Source organism: Sebastes fasciatus, chromosome 3, assembly GCF_043250625.1.
Source record: "Sebastes fasciatus isolate fSebFas1 chromosome 3, fSebFas1.pri, whole genome shotgun sequence".
Lineage (NCBI taxonomy): Eukaryota > Metazoa > Chordata > Actinopteri > Perciformes > Sebastidae > Sebastes > Sebastes fasciatus.
In genome coordinates this window covers 19,336,229-19,356,618 of record NC_133797.1, presented here as the reverse complement: position 1 = coordinate 19,356,618, position 20,390 = coordinate 19,336,229, and the positions used below count along the sequence as shown (strand labels likewise).

Here is a 20,390-nt window from a genome sequence, read left to right as displayed (position 1 = left end):
TAGAGAACATTTAATGTTTCAGTCTTATTTTGGAAAACAAATATCTTATTTTCTAATAAGTTTGCTGAAACTACTGTACATGAAATCAGTGCTTAAGATAAGGTTGTTTTCATTATTAAACAAATGCTTTGATAAGACTTAAATCTGTTAAATTTTAAATATCATTTATCACATTTATTTGATGGCAAGAATACATAATACAGTAATGAACAAAAAAAAAAATCTTTATTTGTTTAACATTGATCAAGAGGATACCCAAAGGTATAAAAATGAAAGGCCCTTTACAAACGTCATAAATCAATGTCTTAAATTATCGCAATTGAAAAGATAGTCTGTTGAACCAAATCTCTCAGAAAAATTTAAGTTTTCTGTTGAACAGCGGAGGGACTAATGTGATGGGACATGTGTACATGCTAATACCACTCCATATGAAAACCTGCCCATCACTTAACGGAGACCATAACATACTTGGCGGTCATAAACTCTCCCAATATATAGACTATATACACTGAAAACTTTGAAATACTGCATTTTGTGATGTTATTTATAATAAAACTTTGATTTCTAATCACAGACATTGAAGATAAAATATTGCTTAACTAAAATTTCAACTTTGTGGAGTGTCTCATTTCTCTGCTCAGAGGAAACTGAGCGACGTTAAAAATAAGCCTTAAAAACAAACAAAACATATAATTTGACAGGAAAAAAAACAAACACTTGGTTTCAAGCATTACTACCTATTTAAATGTATCTCTGCTGACTCTGTCGGACGCTAGTGTTTAACACGAGGGGCTCATCAGGCATCCCAGAGGCGTTTCACTGTGTTTCTGTAAAGGAGTGCACCAAGAACAAAACAGTACAGAGTGGATTTAAAATTCAAAAGTCATGCAATCAACGTGCCAATTAAATAAAAAATAAAATTACAACAGCGATGTGCCTCATTTCGAATATCCAAATATTCTTAAAATGACAAAAAGAAAGCAACATTTTAAAAGTGAAAGCAGTAACACTCCAATTCATTTCCATACATACCCGTACATACATTTACACTGGGTGTTCTTAAGGCACGGTAAGCACAGCATCTCTAATCTTTTAAAAGCTGAAAACAAACTGTGCATCATTGTCAAGAGGGTCTAAAGCTGCAGGATTTGGTGCAGAAACGTCTTAACGAAAAAACTGATTACAGTGACATTCTTCCTTACAGTTTCTGAGGATCGTTGTTTGACTTGGGAGTTCATGGATACCATGTATAACTGGAGAGACGCTCATTCTCTGGTGCTGCTACAAAGCTACCTGGATGTTTAGAGGCTACAGCATCTTTGTATACAGCAGAATATTCTAAGTGCAAACCCATTTTGTAATTACAATGCTGAAATCCATGCGGATACTCGACCAAATTCAAAGAAACATGCTTGCACATGCATTACAAAAGTCTACTTGGCAGCAAAAAAAAATGCATCTACTTGTTTATTATGTAAGAATGGTCCACCAGTAATAACATATTGTTACTTGCTTGAGAAAATTTGGATAAACAAGGCTCTATGGTGAATGTCAGAGTTGAGGCACATGCATCTCCGCATATGTTTCCCGGTGGAGGTGATAACTTGTCCATAAATATTTCCATTTGGGGCTACAGCCACTCCACATAGTTTTCAGGGATGAGGCCCCTCTTTCCCTCCAGCTCGCCCTCCAGCCAGCCCGGCTCTCTCGACTGGGTCACTGCAGGAGAGGACAGAGCGTCACCAGGGGGGACAATAGCACAGGGAGGGTGAGGGTGAGGGTGGGGGACAGACAGAGGACACAGCCTCCGGTGAGTATACAGCATGTGTCAGAGCGATCAGCTCTGAAGAGGATTCAGTAATTACGTGGTTACACTAAACTCCACTGTGTCTACTGTACATTTCAAGTCTGTTCTTGAATTTTTTCCTGAAAATTTCACCCCGCGCTTAACCTCGGCAGCAAAACGGAGCTCTCGCAAGCCGTTTAGTATGACAGATGTGTCAGAGCGCAGAACATTTCTGTGGCATGCCTCCTCAAAATCCTCCCAGGATTCTTGATTTGCCTGCAAAAGTGAGCCAATTTAAAAATTTTGAGTGCACTTGCAAGTCAGCAATTGCATGGATAAATTGTCAGTGAGAACTTCTAAAGGCCAAATCAAGACATGAACTTATTCAATACTTCCTTTTTTGTCTTGTAACATGTCTCAAGACACAAAGAAACATGTTTACCGACAGCGCTCTTGTCTATTCAACACAAAATTAACAATCTTTCATACAGGTGTAATCGAAAGAGTTGACCCGACACCAAGATTCAAAGCAGGATTTGAACCTGCTTTGAATCTCAAATTGACTGACGGGCCCTCTAGTACAAGGGCTACCACAATAAAACAACTCATTCTGCATTATTAATGTTTTCAGACGCTGTTAAAAGGTGTTTTTACAACAGTGTGTCCCCATTAAAATGAGAAAAAACAGGGAAACAGAGAAGACCCCCCCACCCCTATCTGAGCACAATAACAAACCGCTATGGGATTATTTTTACTGTTTTTTTTATATACATTTATTTTTACTTTATACATTGTTTTATTAAACCGAACTGAACCAAACCCACAGTAATTACAGATTGCACTTTAACCCTCTGAGACCCAAAATAGACCCGTTTTTGTCTTTTTTTAGGGGGGTGCAGAGGGTTCTTAGGGGGAGATAGCAGGTCAACAGTAGATGTCTCATAGAAGTGGTGTACATCATCTGAAAGCTGAGAACCTGAAGATTAATTTGAGATGCAGCTCAGCACTGTGTAAAGTTCTTCTAGTCATAAATCAGAATTAAACATGAATTAATTCATTAATCAATTCATTAATTCATTAAAATAAATTGTAAAAGTGTATAAGGGTTTAGAACATTATGACTGAAATATATGATTTCCATTCCCATGCTCTTTTATGTCTCATAAGTTGTTGCTGTAATTTTTGGGTTGACACCATTTATTACACAGATTTGGTGCTAAATTTAACAATTTTTTTTTACCACTCGAGAATTGATAAAAATGATCAATAATCCCTCCAAAATACCACATTAAGACACCAAGACCTTGAGGAACACCATACAAAAAGCCATGCTGTGATTTGGTATTAAAAACTTTTGACATTTTGAGATTTCTACAGGAATTGCATTTTCCGTCGATTGGATGGGGAGCACTTCTGTTCTGGAAACGGCTCAGAAACCCCCTTATTGTCAATCTAGCTAGGAAAGCCATCCATCCTCTGAGTGCTCTAGGTCTATAGTTTGTGGCTGTAAAGTTTCATGAAGCTGTGATTCTCCTAGAGGTCACCACAGGTAATTTTATACAGTGAGGTCAAGTGGACTCACTACAAATGAAATGGCTACTTTGGGGACTAACATCATCACACATGAATACAGTTGGGCTCATTGGCTCCACAAGAGTCTCAGCTTTACAGAGATACCCAATTTATGTAATTACAAGACTGTTTAGGGACCCCAGTATGAAGAGATATCCAAATACACCATTTTAGAATAGGTGAAAATAACACCTTAATACTGCATGCAAAAAACGTGCAGTTTTTTGCATGCAGTATAAATGTGATTATCATAAAGTGGACATTTCTGTAAAGGGGAGACTCGTGGGCACCCATAGAACACATATTCATTTACATATCTTAAGGTCAGAGGTCAAGGGACCCCTTTGGAAATAGCCATGCCAATTTCTCCTTCGCCAAAATTTAGATCAACTTTGGGGGTATGGTATGGTACAAATCGATTCCTTATGTTTTCTAGTTTCATATGACATCTGTAGCTTCACTCTAGCACTAAAACTGAACCTGCTCCAGCCTCTGAAAGATAGTAAAGTCGGTCAGGATCGTGGGTCTCAGAGGGTTAAGAAAATGAATAAGCAAGGCAAAGTTGTCCTTTCAGTTTAAAGGGTGAGGAAACATCAACATATGTTGATTTTTTTTTCCTTAGATAAACTGTATGTGCAGCGGCTTGCTCGAGTATTCAGACCTCTTGACCTTTTGCACATTTGTTATGCACATAGCTCAGACAAAAAGAAAAAAAAAACATAAATACATTTAGAAATAACTGAATAATGTGGCAAAATCTGCAAAATGTCAAGGGTCCTCAAGATATTGTAGATGTTTAGTTGAGGAGCACCTCATTGTGTCACATTTATGTAACATGTCAGTCATTTCATTTGAAGCCTGATTAAGAGTTGAAGGACGGACAGAATATAATACAATTACACTTAAACCCCCCAAACTCTGTATCCAGGTAACTGGAGGTTTAAGTCCACATCCAAAAGAAAAACACCATTCAGTAATACTTTTACTAAACAAAACAGCTCCAAATTCAATTTCAGAATAAGAGAACGGCCTCTAGAACGTTATCTAATTTCGTTTTTGAAAATGTGATACTTCATTCAATTTGTGTTTATTATTATTCAGATAATGAGTTCATATTTATAAATTGGAAATTAATTCATTAAATGTTGCCCTTGCAGGCATTTATCATAACATGAACTCTTTCAACCAACAATGAAACACTGATGGCGTTAATGTGCAGGCATCAAAACAGGAAATAGTGCACGTACAGTAGAAAGAAATATGATTAAGGTGACGCCTCAGTCCTCTAATCCATATTTGTTAATGTTAGATTTTGAGGTTTAGATCTTCGATGGGAGATGTTTTACTTCTATCTGCAGGACAGCGGTGGCTAAAAATGTCAAAAAAAGACGTGATCACTCCTTTAAAGCAGGAAGAAAAAAAAGCAACCAATAAACTGCAATGCATTGAGGGATCTTATCAAAGACACCGCCACGTTTCCCAGTAAAGACTATAGTATATCTATAGTGTCTGTCTCACAAAAAAAGGGCAAAAAATAGGAACTACAAAATCCTCATTTCCTCTGAGAGTGATTAAAGCTCAGTCGAGCCTCTTCCAGACACACTGAAGAGCAAATCTGTGTCTCCTGCTCCCCCCCCCCCCCCCCCTCTCCTCCCCGTCCTCCTTCTCCTCGTCTCATCTCTCTGTTCGATTGAAGATCAGATTGGGTGTTTCGGTTTTTCCTCCAAATCCAATATGCCAGAGCTGGTTCTGAGTGAGCGACTGGTGTAGGCGATAACACTTACCGGCGTTGAATATTGCGCCGACCTGGAAGGAGAGCTCAGAGTCGTGCTCAGCCTCACATGGGTACACTGCCATGGCTTTCCTGCTGGTGACACTGAAAAATGAAGGCAATCAGTGAGCTGGCGGAGCTTTGGGGAGGATTACCGCACAGTTCAATCTGGGCCCGGGGCCTGCTTGTTCATTCACTCACTAGCCTGAAACAGCAGAAATGGGCCAGGCTGGAATATAAGCAAAAGTACTAAGAGAGGAGCCGGGCCGCTACACACTCTTGTCTTGCCCTATCTCCAGTCTAGACAGACTAGCGAGCGAGTCAAAACAGACCCACGTGCACCCGTGTGCGTGCTCAAACACAATGAGCTGTTTGTAGCAGGTTTTGTACAGCCAAAAAAAAAAGGCAGGCACACATCAGGTCCGCACAGCAGACAACCGACTATAGTGAGATAATTAAAAAGTGGCGGGGGGATTCTAAAGTAGGTTTGCACACAAACAGAGGTGGAATAGAAATCTCTCTCCACGCTGCTTCAGCTTTTAAATTCACATTTGTGCGCTTAGAAGCTGCATTTTAAATCAGTTTGATGTAAAAGAGCGCCGTCAAAGAAACCATATTCATCGCTCTGAAAACGTTAGTAAAAAGGTGTATTTATGCCACTGCGCTCCGGAAAACATAAAAAAAACGTTTTCCACAGAAAGGTTGTTTTGCCCGCTGTTGCAAACCGTTATCTCGAATGCCAGCAAACATTACCATGTAGAAATTGTGCCTTCAACACACGATGCCCTGATAAATATTTCATATTCTTTCTGCAGAGCAGCAACAATGTAGGATGAGAGAGGAGAAAGAAGATATACAAACTGAAAAAAAAAAGTTTGTGGTCACAGAGTTGTCAATACAACAATGTTCAGCCGAGTTTTTGAATTCAGATTTGGAAGAATGCACTCTCGTGGAACCGCATTTGGAAAAAATGAGGATTTGTATTTCTATGAAAATAACATTAATGGATTGCCCACAGAATGGCCGAGCTGTTTACAATTTTCCTCGGTAACATCTGAAGGCACTGAAAGTGAATTCATCATTTAGTCTCGAGGAAAGCAGAGCAGTAGATCAGTGTAATGGGCAGACAGACTGTGTGTATCTGGGGTTGGACTGAAAGGGGAGAAGGCTGCTGCCCCGGCTGTAGCCAATACTTGTGTTGCATTAAGATCTCTCTAAGGTAAACCAAATTGGTGAATATATGAGGAAGTCAGGGGAAATATTGATGTGCAAGACTGCAAGTATATGTTAGACGAGTGAGGGAGCTGGTGATTCTGTTGAGTGAACATGCAAGATAAGACGGGCAAGCAAGTGAGTGAAAACTGAGAGAGTGAAAGAATCCCAGAGTGTGACATTCAGCCAATATGTGAGTGTGAAAATGACTACACGAAACAGAGATTAAAAAGTAGTCAACTGCAATTATAAAATCCAGCTGGGAGGAAAACTGGCAAATAGTCCAAAAAGAGGGAACCCTGTCTTACCTCTCCTCTGGCTTTTCTTTGTCAGAGGCAGCTGTGGTGGAAGCAGGATCGCTCTCTGCTGAGGCTCCAGTAGTGGACCAGTCTCCTGTTGCGGTGGCCCTGCAGATATAAAAACACACCTTAGTCACCACAGATCCTATGGTGTTGTCTATTGACTGAAAACATGGCAATTTTCGCCCTGAAGACTGTAGCATAGCGTTTCCTCAACTACCGCTGTGTCTTTTAGATAGAAAAATGAAGAAAAGGCAGTAAGATGTGGCCTCATGTTAAAAAATGCTGAGCCTGGTGGGTTTCAAGTGGAGAAGGTGAGACGTTCATTACGACAAACAGATGCTGTGTTCTCATACATTGTTAAATTTTTCAACACTGGGGACTACGGTACAGTACGTGGTGGTATCAGAGCGACAGGTGAGCTAAACCGAGCAACCTGTTGTTATGGAGACAAGGTGAGAATACGTTTCTACACCAATCCAGAGCACTTGTGAGGGTGGTAATTCAAAACAAAAATGCAGTGGGGTGTAGCTTCGTCAGTGGTAGATTTCGACACCAACCGCAACTATTATTTTAACGAGCTGCCTCCAGATGTTCCGTCACGAGGATAGGTCTGAACGATTAAAAAATAAAATAAAAAAAAATAAAATCTAATTGCGATTATTTTGACTGATATTGCGATATGATTTGCAAGCTTAGAGGGAATGATCATTTTTACATTATTATTCTCATTTTCATTGAAAAACATTTTTAAATGATTATAGTGTGATTTTTGCGGGGATCTGTACCAAACAATGATGTTTTATTGAGTCTGTAGAATATGATGTGTAGGCCAGGACATCTCTGCAGCTCCACAATATTTAATATATAATGGTAATTTGACACATATTTCGCCTTTAACAAACATTGTGCCTCCTGCGATTTGAAAATTGGGAGTGGAGCCATACTGCGATTTCGATAAAATTTCTATTAATTGTGTAGCCCTACTTGACGAGACTCTCAATTCATATAATTCCACAATCAGAATTGAAGGTAAATTAAATCATCACAAACTTGGGTCAATTGAAGTCACAGGCGTTGATAAAATATTAACATGCAACACATAAATTAGAAAACATGATTACTAAGATACGTTTTAAATTTGAGTAATATATCACACTTGACAAAAAAAAAAAAAAAGAATAAATGTTCCATCTTATTTCATTCTCCTGTTTAGCAGCTACATGCAGGAGGAGTCGCACTTTGAATTCTCATTGTGTGCCGGGCAGGCTGTACATCTCTCCCAATAACAAGGACAACAGGCTTCTATAAATCAAATAATCCACTCCATCTGCCAAAAAGCCTCTTCAGGAGGACTGGCTCTCGACAGTGGTCCATATTAACCTGAGAGGTAATCATCAAGAAAAACTTTGATATGTTTATATCTGAAGATCAAAAATGTAAACTCATAAAAAATTTTTTTTTATTTGACGTTCTGTATCAACTTCTTGTGCTCAATATCTCAAGCCAATTAGTAACATTTCTGTAAGATTAAACCTGCAGTAGGCAGAATGTTTTTGGCATCAATGGGCCAATTCCATAATAACCTTTCTGCATATTGTAATTCAAGTGTTCTTAGAGAAAAACTAGACTTCTGCACCTCCTCATGACTCTGTTTTCAGCCTTTAAAAAATCTAACTTTGGCCAATCACAGGTCATTTCAGAGAGAGAGGATTCCTATTGGCTGTTCATTCAACAGAGGCAGTTGTCAATCACTCGCAAACTCTGATCAAACATTCAAACTAGGCAGCGCTGATCAAATATTAATCAATATTCTGTTACTGTAATGCCTATTTCTCTCCTAAATGTTTTACAGAAACATCTTGTAGTGGACTGTTTAACTGTAAAAACTTTGCTCCGGCTGGTGGGCGGTGCTTGGTATTTCCTCAACTGATCTCAACATAGCTGCCGGGTCACAAACTTTCTCATTTTACAGCTAAACAATAAATTCACATACACAGTACTTCTGAAAACATCTGAGGCGAGAAATAGGCTATGCCACTGCTGAACCTCGTATTTTAGAACTATATCGTCTAGTTTGACAACTTAATCCAAGTTTCATGAGCCGGATGCGTCGCGCTGGGATTTCACACTTTGGTCACTTTGAATTAAATATATTAAAAACATCCAAACGGATAAAAGATAAGAGTTCTGGCCCACTTTGTGTTGATTTTTCCTTTAATTTGTCACCCATATATGTACATAATGTATATAAGTTCTGTAAGTGTAAAGTCAAACACTAACACTTTCATAAGCGTTATCTTTTACAGTAGTAGCTGTGTTTTACACTGGCTGGTGTCAGGGCCAACGGGTCTATGGTCGACCTACAGGATGGAGGTAGGGGTCCTGGTAAAGGCAGAGAGGAGCAGGAGTCTAAGCCAGGCATCCCTCTGTGTTCCATGCCTGCCCCAGGGCCAGTGCTAATACAGTACATAATGAGCAAATTGCTCCTAGCTGCCGCTCCCATAGAGACGTTAATAAAGGCAATTAGAGGGAGCAGCTGGGGAGGGGCTGGAGGTTGAGAGGATGTTGTGAATAGTGGTTACGTTGGCACTGGTGGAGGAGAGAGAGCGAGGCAGCCTTAAGGGGGAACATGGTAGGGGATCTTTTGTGGACATAGGTGAGCACGAGGCACTGGGCTCACGCTTTCATTCGCCCCACTCTGCATCACTTCCTCTCTCCATTTCTTCCCCTGCCTCCCTCTCAGCGCGCTTGTCCATCCCCAGCGGTGGCTGTTCCGTTCGGGCCTGGCCTGACTGTGGGTGATTTATAGCTCTGCAGCAGTGTGGGGGCCACTGTGGTGCTCAGCTGCTCCACATCAGCATGGGGGATAGTGCGCTGCAGTGCAGCAAATCCACTCATTAACCTGGGCCCGGGCACAACCACTGTCTGCCTGGGTCACAGCCAAGAGAGGGGAGAGCAAAGGAGCACCAACACTTCACCCACCTGCAGGTGAACCCACTCAGATACACACAAAACCACGGAATACTAGAAAATTAAATGCACACACACACACACACACACACACACAGTTAAGAAAAGTGAACTAACTGCTTATTTCAGTTGAAAGAGGATTATACAGATCTTTAAAATAAACAGATATCTAAATGATTATAGAATAAACAGTTAGGGAGAAATCAGTGAATGCCACATGGCTGCCCTAGAAACTTGTTAAATGTACCAGAGGTAAATGGATTCATCCCAAAATTGCTTTCACAATTATAGCTAAGCCAAACCGAGGGAAATCGTTTGCCATTTCTCTTCAACAAAAATAGCATCAAGCTTTGAATTGCTCATCCGTTGTTTTCACCCATCACAGGCCTAGCTAAGCCTCTTCTGTAAACATGATTAAATACAGTAAATGGGGACGTCGTGTGAAAATGCACTGTATGTGAGGCCCACACGAAAATCCCTCTCGAGATGTTGGCAATATTTATAACAAGTTTTTAAGAATATTAAAGTTGTGAGGAGTTTTAATAGACATATATATCAGAATATGCAAGAGAATTGATACATAAAACCAGTGGTTGAATGTAATAAAGTACATTTACTCAAGTACTGTACTTAAGTATGATTTTGACTTGAGTATTTCCATCTTATGGTAAGTGTCCACAGAGGCGTGTTTTATCGCGAGGGATTGTTTTGCTTCCAAATATTGGACGCTTAATGGGCTGCCACTAGGCATTAGGCACCTGAATGAATGAACGCTTTTCCTCATGGCTTGATGATCCCAGCTTTCAAACCGGAACCAACATAGCAGCTCATTTTGAAACTTGCTTCTCTTATATTACGAAAATAGTTCACCGAAATGTGTTTCTGAAAACATTTGGTACAAGAAAAAAGCCATGCAATTGCTTAATCTGTCTTCATTTTAGATCGACAACAGATAGTTTTAAAGTTACAAGGGAGTTTCCAGAGGCGGCGAGTTAGTAGCCTAGACATCAAGTTTATGCAAATGGCACCCCGTCTCTCGAATTGTGCCGCTGCACTGCCAGAATGCATTGCACGGCTACTTACATAGACAATCAAGAGCGTGTAAAGGACGGAGGCTTATACTTCTACTCCACTACATTTCAAAAGGAAATATTGTATATTTTTTACTCCACTACATTTATTTTAAACTTATAGATACTTTTTACATATAAAAACATGATTCTCAAAGTGGGGTCAGGGGGCCCCACAGGGGTCCGAGGCATTCTGTCAGGGGGTCCGCAAAATAATTAGCTATAAATTATAAAATGGTGCTGTATCATTAAAAAGTACATATCTACAGATGTTGATATGTAAATGATCCCCATTTGCGCAAATAAAACAGGCATATTGTGTCCATTACTCCCACCCACTTTATCTTCGGGCCAATAGAAGCTCTGATATGATGTGACACACAGCAATATGTAATTATTTCAAATTTGAAGCACTTACAGAAAGTCAGCTTTAGACTGGTAAATTTAGATATATGGATTTATTAGGACTATGCCAGTCTTGCTATTGTTCATTTTCTGAAATGTAGACTATAAATGCTGTCAAGTTGAGTCCAAATGCAATTTGAACAAAATCACCCTCTGTTTAAAGGTACACAAGTGGTTTTGCAAATTTCCCTGCTGTGGTACTAATAAAGGATTATCTCATCTTATGAAATTGTTTCAAATTGAAATGTGTTTTTGTTTATCACTATGAAAATGTCTGAAGTATTTGGTTGAAAAGTTTGAGCATACAAATAGTTAAAATGTTATCTAAGAGTAGAAATGGTAGTATGCATATGCATAATCAGTGTTATGATTAAGAGGGGGGTCCTTGGAAAATGTTCTCACCTATAACATGTCCCTGGCCCCAAAATGTTTGAAAACCTATGCTTTAAGTACATTTCGCTGATAAAATATCTGTACTTTTACTTAAGTAACATTTTGAATTCAGGACTTTTACTTGTAAAGGAGTAGTTTTAGACTGTGGTATTTCTACTTTTACTCGAGTAATGGATCTGAGTATTTCTTCTACCACTGCATACAACAGCTTCATCATATCAAAAGTATCAAACATCGAATTCCTAAGTGAAGTGCAACTGGAGGTCATTTAGTTTATTATTTTAACCATCACACGTTATCACACGCTGCCAGGTTAGTAGCAGAGAGAAATTCATCAACATGAGTGGACTGCTGCTTCTCATTACTGCAGGAATTTCCCCCTACAGCATCCAGGCCTTGTTGATCCTGGCGTGGAGCTAACACGGGGATGAGCGGGGCTATCAACTGTCTTTCTACTAAAGAACGAAGGGCAGCGCTGGGATTTAGTAATGTTTCTAGTAGAAAAGTGGGATCAAACCAACAGCCAAGCTGCGCGCCCAGCCACCGCCAGTTTGGGTGGGCAGGAAATAAGCTCTGATCCACCATTTTATGATCCACAGCTGTCTGCCAGCGAGAGGCATGGCGGGGTTTGGAGGTATAGGGCAGGGGAGAGGAAAGAGAAGTGGCCAAAAATGTAACCTCATTGGGCAGGACTTGAGGCAACAGTACCATTGGGAGAAGCGGTGACTGAATTTAGGGAGAAGAGGAGAAATGAGGCAAGACATTGAAAATGACGGAGATGATAAATCATGCCACAGTCCACAAAGAGTCATTGCATGATATAGTGAGTCAGGATGCATTTGTGTATGACCTGGCAGATTTTGCTGCAGCATATCCTGCAGGAAACCGACTAAAATATGCTGTTTTCCAGGTGCACTCTTGAGCACACCAGAGTGCAGATAATACATTTCTGAGAGCGGCTGGAAGTAATGTAGCGGTTGCCTTCCCGACTGCTCTTTTTGGCTCGGACCGAAGCCGAATCCCTGGGTTCCAGGCCAGAGAGGTGCTGTGCTAACAGGTCTCCACCATCTCACATGCTAAGATTTATGAGTGAACAAAGCCAGGGCGACACCCTGTGACATATGGCGCAAGTCTTCATAAAGGGACAGGGGCTGCGGCTATAAGGGTAAACAAGATGAATATATCCCCAATGTCAATGCGATTTACACGGCCAACGCACGGCCACCTGTCTCCCAAACAAATAAGAGCTGAGATTTACGACCTCCTCCTGGTTGCTCCTTCCGTCCTCCAACATGATGCCACATATGTGGGAAAAAAGTGCAAAATAAATACCCGCAGGAGAAAAAAAAGGAGTTGGTTACATAAGTGAAATACTGGAGAGGCTACCTTGGCTATCTAATCCTATCCAAAACTTAGAGAAAACACTTGATACGCACATGCCTACACACACAGGTGGGCACATACCCACAGAGGTCAAAGTGAGAAAGGAATCACATTGTCCTCTGTCAAGTTGTGAGGTGGATTTGTTTGTTATTTTACAGCTCTTTTCAGCTGATGGAGGATGAGAAGGGGACAGTGAATGAGGGAAAAGTCTATTTCAAGGTGAATCTGTAGACATGACAGAGCAGCGAGTCTAACATCTGCAGCATAACCCAATAATTCATCTCTCACATCAGCATTCAAGACAAGTCATGGGCTGGAAAACAACAAAAAGGACCAAGGACTTAGTAGAGAGTAGACGGCGAGGATAGAGAGGAGAAGCCAGAAAGAGGCAACGCAACAAACTGTGGAAGAAATTTCCATCAAGTATTAGTAGACAGAGAGACATCGGGGCTGACGTTAAAAATTAATTACCCAATTGTTTAATTTTTTGACTAACTTATGAGAATTGAGATGCTTATTTGCTACGATTCTGAGTCAATTCTCAATGTTCAAAAATGTATTCTTGTTTGTTAATCATAATATTAATGACATGGTTTCTTCTTGCTAAATACTCCATTTACCAGAGTGGAAAAGTCAGAACTGTGCCGCAACCACACAGTGCAATGAAGTGTAACTGCTACTATGATGCTATATAGGTGTAAAAATGTATTCAACCAGTCATTCTACAAAGAGGGCAAGATGCATTTCTGATTTTAAAATCTCCCTAAGGGCAAAAGATTTAAGAGACACTATTTTCAGGCTCTTATTAGAGTGTGCTGACTGTTAATATAGGAAGGATTTACTTATCATTTTGAAACATAACTGGCAGTTCAGCATGGAGGATAGAACTTGCCAAACTAAAAAAAATAAAAAAATAAATATGCCATTAAATGAACCAAAACTAATAATCAAAATAAATGTGAGCATTAATTAATTGATAAAATGTGACATAAATTGATATTTCTGTTTTAATTTGATTCTTTATTTATTTACCTTTGTATTAATTCACCAATCTATCTATTCTTCTATTTAATTTTCCCTTTTATTTATTTTTATTCAATTTGTATTTTCTTTATACAATAATATATAAATATATATATATAAATAAATCATGCTGAAATAAATTAATAAATAATATAAAACAAATTTTAAATAAATAAAGAATTAATTAATTAATTTAAGTTAATAAATGGGAAAAATAAATAAAAGAGTAGATTTAATACAAATATAAATAAATAAAGAAGCAAATTAAAAAACAGAAATATAAATTTCTGACACATTTTATCAATTAATTAAGGCCTACATTTATTTTTAATATAATTTTGGTACATTTAATGGTATATTTATTTATTTATCGAGTCATTTATTTATTTATTTTAGATTTTGGCAGGTTGTGTCCACCATTGTTCAGGTCTTTATCAAAGTTACTAAAAATTTAAATCAAACCTAACTGTAAAACTTCCTTGATAAGAATACTATTAATACTTTTAACAGTACTACTGTTACCTCATATAATCACAATAATGTTAATAATGCCACCACACAATGCAACCACATAAAAAGTAATGATCCCTACAATAAAAAATGGTTTTATGTTATAATGGTAGTTTGCCTGTGAAGTGAAAGTGCTCCTGCTTGATGTAACAGCTGTGTAGCTTGATTCCAAACCTACGAGTCGCCGCCCACATCTGTTATGACATGACTGATATGTTCAACGATTCATATAGTGAATGAATGAAGTGAAACAAAATGGCAACTCAGACAAGTAAAACTTTTAAGATGACATCTTGGCCAGGACCTCCTTGCAAATGAGATTTAAAGTCTCGATGGGATTATCCTGGCTAAATAAAGGTTAAATAAAAAAAATAATAAATTAAAAAATGACTCTAAACATAAAGCACCAATATTGCATCCGATCAACTTTAACTGTGGATGCCAAAATAATGATCAAAATACTGAACATATTGAATGTCTTTAATTCCATTTGCAATCCATACAGTGTACACAGCCCACATAATGACTGTGCTTCACAACCAACACCTGCATGTTCAGTGGTGCGCAGTCACAAATGATTTAGGACCTGAGCATAGTGAACCACTCACCTGGAGTTGCTGCCTGGACTGAGGGTGGCTTTAGGTGGGACATGGTCGCTCTTCTCTGGAGGCATCTCTGAGGCCGAGGCTGACGATGACTGGGATGATACAGACTCATTGCTGCCCATCGATGTCTCATCTGTAGCCAGGCTCGAACTATCTGCCGCTGCTGACACTTGGATGAAACAAAAAAAAGTTTGTTTTAATAACCTAGATCTTTTCATGTTGTTCATGTTATTCTACTGTAAAAGATTCAGCCTATTCCAGCCTACTGATGATAGCGTGCCTGATAAAACAACTGAATAATTTATCAATACATAAGGCAATGCTGCATCAACAGGGGATTTTATAAATCAAACTGCTGTCAAAACAGGCGAGACTTACAACCAAGTTTGTATTGTTCATAATAATACGCTTCTGCAGTCATAGACAGGAACCTAAGAAACACTAGGGAGAACCAAGCTCTTTTATTTCAATTTTACTGTCAAGTAAAGATCCTGCTTTTGGGAGATGGGAGAGGCACAGAGGCAACTGTTAATGTTAAAAAAGTAGTTTGTTTGGACCGTCTCTTCTTTTTCCCCAGCATACACATATCAAAGCAGTTAAACCAAAAGCTTTAATTGAGATTGCATTGAATTGCTCCTGGGCTTATGGCCTAATTATTATCAAATGCAATAACAAAATTGATACATGCACGCAACCATGGCATCATTGATCTTATGTGCTGTACAGTTTGCTTATTGTATTTTTGTTTAAACTCTGATTTTTACCTTAATGGAATGAAACTCATTAATTTAAAGGCTTTGTCCATCCACACAGGTGTTTTAAGCTGTGATTAATTAGACCTCAGGTTTAATATGGGTGGAGTCGGGGTGACCCCAAAAAGTTGACTATTGAACGATTCAATCTAAGGAGCCTGATTCGACTGCCAATCTCACAGTTGAATTGTTGCAGTGGCGGTAAAATGTGGTTATGAAACAAAGGTGCCTACCACTCAGGGGTGCTCTGTTCCCAAAACAACCGGCTATCGGCCAGTAGCTAGTAGTGTTAGTAGCATGACGTAAACAGAATTAAAAGTAGTTGTAGGCTATTTACAAACAAGCAGGGCAAAACTACAGGACACAACCTCTTATACATCCATGGTCTGTGGTCTATTGTACATCGATTTTGGAGGTCCTTGGCATGAAAAAGTTTAAAATTGCTTTCAAAATCTGTGTGCTGGATTTTTCTAACTTCCATTTATGTCCATTGCTCACTTTATGCTCCTCTGGGAAGGGCCAGGCAAAAAAGTCTAAAAAAGTAAGTAAGTAAATAGTTATAAGAGTTTGCATATTTATAATATGTTTATTGTTCAACAAAGGACAGTTCGGTAGACATTATATATATTACAATAGAATAGAAATAATTTTGATTTACTTTGGTCCGCCACAAGTTTGTAGGTGTACGTTTTACTGGTGTCCGGTAGTGGCTTTCAGTCCGAAATGGCGGCGGCGTAGCTCTGCTGCTGGGCGCTGACATTGCAATGGAACGACCAATTGACTTTCACTTATTATCAATATACGTTCTTTGACGCGACTGATACGCTTGCAGTCTAGGCAGGGGGTAAGTTGGGGACACCCCTGCTGTGTAGCTATGCTGTGAATTATGTGAGGTCACCAAACTTCATGAACCAATGAGTGATGAAGGTGTGATTTGTCCCACCCTTACAGGTACAACAGGTGGATGAGGGAGAAGTCAATCAAGCACAGCCTGTACACGCCCACACACGTCTTGAAAAAGCGGCCCAGTGGACCTTTCTCGAAGCAGACAGTTTGACTTGTCATAGTAGGAAATAAACAACAATAACATTAACGATGGCTCTTTTCCAGTACAGTAAGCTATTCCAGTAGGCCAGCCTGAACAATACCAGGACGTCCCTTCAGTGGAATGCAGCCATCATTAAGGTTATTAAATACACCTGTGCTTTTCCTACTATGACATGTTAAAATGTCTGCTGTGAAAGAGGTCTATCAGGCAAAAGAAGTGAAAACACCTGTGTGGGTGGACCATGTGACAGACATTAACAGCCATAATATCTGTATTTCACTTTGCTCTATGAATTTGATTTTGTGTCATTTAGTTTTTTTGCTCATGCTGGAAAAGTTGCATCTTTTCCATAATCACTTTTATAATAACAACCAATGTGAATGGGGTCCCTTGCAGTGATGAACCTACAGAGAATTATCACTATCACTCTGCAGCTCTATAGTGTGTTTCATCTTATCGTTTTGCTGTCTGGACAAAATCTGTACTGAACTGGTTCACTCTCACAGCATCGCTTTTGGCCAAGGCAGGCAGCTGTTTTCAGTGAAAACGCTCTAAAAACCCACAGTACACTACATGCCCAGCACCAAACGGCAGACATATGACTAGCCGGTGAACATAGTGGACTATTTAGCAGCGTAAGAGCCACATAATTCCCTCAGATGTTGATAGAGAACACAAACAGAGCGAAAACAGAGTGAATGCTGGACTTGTACTCGCCAGATACACAGAAACACGACTCCAAATGAATGATAATGTTGCTTCGTAACTGCTGGATGTTAAAATAAGTAAATGTTCGCCAACGAGTTTGCAAATCAACTTAAAAGTTTGTTCTTGTTTCCCCTCAGGGTTTAAGCAAATCAATAACAAATATACAACAGATCTGAAATCATCTACTGAAAGATATGACTTGTCTGCACTGTTCTCCTACTCTGTACTTGTTGTAAGGCTTCATGACACAAACTCTATATTTAGACACATGCAGCATCACAGGTAGACTCACAAGAAGACTCACATACATAAACTCTTCACTCTCTCTCCCACTTCATTGTTTTTAAATTTGCTTTTACCCGCTGAATGCCGAGACAACTTACTGACAAACCATTATGTGGGACTCATATAAAAGACACAAAGGTTAAAAAAGGATTACGCCTTTCATCCCTGACATTAAAATACCCTGAGCTAAAAGCTGGCGCGAGGGCGGTAAAGAGAGGCAATCTGGTAAGCAGATTTAGATTCCTTTTGTATGGAGGGGAAGGGATTTGACTGGCCTTGAACCAGACATTGCTGACTGTTTGGGTCACCTGGTCAGGTGACCAGCTCACCTGATGAACAAGAGCCTCCATCACTGTCTCCTATTTCATCAAGTATCAGGCATTTTAAAGAAAAAAACTGGACACACAAGTAACACAGAGTAACACAGAGAGGAGGCGACTGAGTTCAGTTTAGTGTGTCATCTGCTACGGTTCGTAGTGGTGACTAGGGAACAAACAGGCTCAACATGAGTGAGTGAATGAATTTAGAGTCCAGCAGGAATCGAGCGTAAATACACTCAGTTGCCAGTTTTTTAGGTACAGCAAGCTAAAACTGGAAAATGCATTTCCTGCAGAAAATGTGTGTGAATGCAGACAGCTGAAATTGCAAAGCATTGCTGAAAATGCAGAAATGAATTGCCAGAAAAATGTTTAAATTGAAATGCATTGCACTGTACTGCTGAAGACCATGAAAGTTGAAGTGTGAAACTGGCAGAGTTGGAAGCTGAACTGCATTACTTAAAGAAGCCACTGTAAGAGCTGAAATAGACTGCTAGATGGAAGCTAAACTATTACACTGTCAAAAGTAGAAGTTGAAATGAATTAACTTGTGAGACAAGGAAGTAGAATTTGGGTGAAATAAACTTTTAAAATTGTTAGAGAGAAAGTAGTTCTGGGTGGAATGAACCTTTAAAACTATAAGTAGTTAGACAGCTGAATCAGCATTCACACCAACTACAGTCTAATACAACAGTCCTGCAACAAATCCAACCTTTATAAAGGTTAAAATGTTCTGTTTTATCTGAAACTGTTAGAGAGGATTTGATTCAACTGATCATTTTGGAGGATGTAGTTCATGATGCTGTTGAACTGTACTGTGTTAGACAGCGAGGTGTTTCTCGTATTCAGCCCGCCCCCCTCATTGATATGAACAAGGTGTACCTAATAAACTGGCAACTGAGTGTATTTTGATAATTAGTGCACAAAAGTTTCTCAGTTGCAATCTTATAGTAAAAAAACACTCATAGCTGTCTCATGGAAAATTTAAATGGGAAGATTGGGTTTAAAACATTTAGGGCTGTCCTCGACCAAAGACATTCCTAGTCGACTAACACTCATGATTTAGTCGACAGAATCTGAATCACACAAAGGTACCACTTTAAATCTTGTGTTTACCAGAGATGTGCTCATAAGTTTCTTGAAAATAAGTCATTCAGCATGAAAAAAAGCATAAAAAAACGACTAATCAACTAAAGAAATCTTAGTCGACTAAGACCAAAACGTCCGATTAGTCGACTAATCGACTAAAAGGGGGCAGCCCTAAATACATTACAGTTTAACACAACTCTGTTTTGATGTTAGAGTGAGATAATGGTATATACTTTAAGCCTGGTTCAAGACAACCTTGCTAGCGAAAAATAGTGTGGATAAACCTGTACAGGATCTTGTAAACTCGACTTACAGATAATAGACTCTAACAAGACTCTGCAAACAGGAACACAATGTCAGGATGAAATAATGAAGCAAAACAAAACGGCAATTCATGCTGATTAACAGGCTAATTACTGTACATTCAGATAACATTGTGTTATCTTGGACATTTTTTTTAAACCTATTTTACAGGATAACAGAGTGCTGTTCATTTGTGTGCACTAGTATTTCAAGGACAGATATTAAAAGTTTGGGCAAAGAACTTATTCATTTAAGAGCATGAATTAGCGCACACAAATTACCAAACAAATTTAACAAATACCTGTTGGGCTCTGTAAATGAATAAATTAAGACGATATGTGAATTGCAAACTTTTTGAAAGGAAGTTTACTTCTAAATAGGCTTATTGCTAATCTTATAATGATCTCATAAGTATTTTGTCCGACTCAGTTTCTTTAACATATTCAGAGGTGTGAAAATATACAGGTGCACATGTGTACGTCTCTTACCATTCTGAATGTCTAGGGATGCTGGGTTGTACACAGCCAGGGGCCGATTCTGCCGAATCAGCTTCTTGGAGGGCTGCCTCGTGGGAGCAGAGAAAGCTGGGGCAGCAGGTGAAAGAGGGCATGACTCCGGAGCATCTGCAAAGATCTGGATACACAATGTGATTACAGTAAGTCTCTAGTACCAAGACTGAAAGCCCAGTGCAGATACTCTGAGAGAGTTACGCAGCAGCAGCAGCATGTCCTCAACTGACCTCACTCAGTGAACGGGTTTTAAAACTCACAGGCTTTATGTGGTGGTAGATGAATGGAAAAGGCCATTTGCAGCCACAGCATGTGCTCCTAGGGAGAGCCGAGCAGCTCATTGATTGGATCCTAAAAACTGCATGTGAGAAGATTTT

At 39.3% G+C, this 20,390-nt stretch overlaps 1 protein-coding gene across 4 annotated transcripts in view; it reads right to left on the bottom strand.

Moving 5' to 3' along the window:
- Positions 1-205: 205 nt before the first annotated feature.
- arhgap10 (Rho GTPase activating protein 10) overlaps positions 206-20,390 on the bottom strand; it is a 61,117-nt gene continuing 40,932 nt past the window's right edge. For 3 of the 4 annotated variants that reach the window (XM_074629414.1, XM_074629413.1, XM_074629416.1), the window contains 5 exons: positions 19,993-20,137; positions 15,006-15,171; positions 6,650-6,748; positions 5,143-5,234; positions 206-1,719 (listed from right to left, as the gene is read on the bottom strand). In XM_074629414.1, coding sequence (XP_074485515.1) covers positions 1,631-1,719; positions 5,143-5,234; positions 6,650-6,748; positions 15,006-15,171; positions 19,993-20,137 — 591 coding nt within the window. In that variant the 3' untranslated portion in view covers positions 206-1,630. The remainder of the gene's footprint in view (positions 1,720-5,142; positions 5,235-6,649; positions 6,749-15,005; positions 15,172-19,992; positions 20,138-20,390) is intronic. The other variant, XM_074629415.1, reaches the window with a different exon arrangement.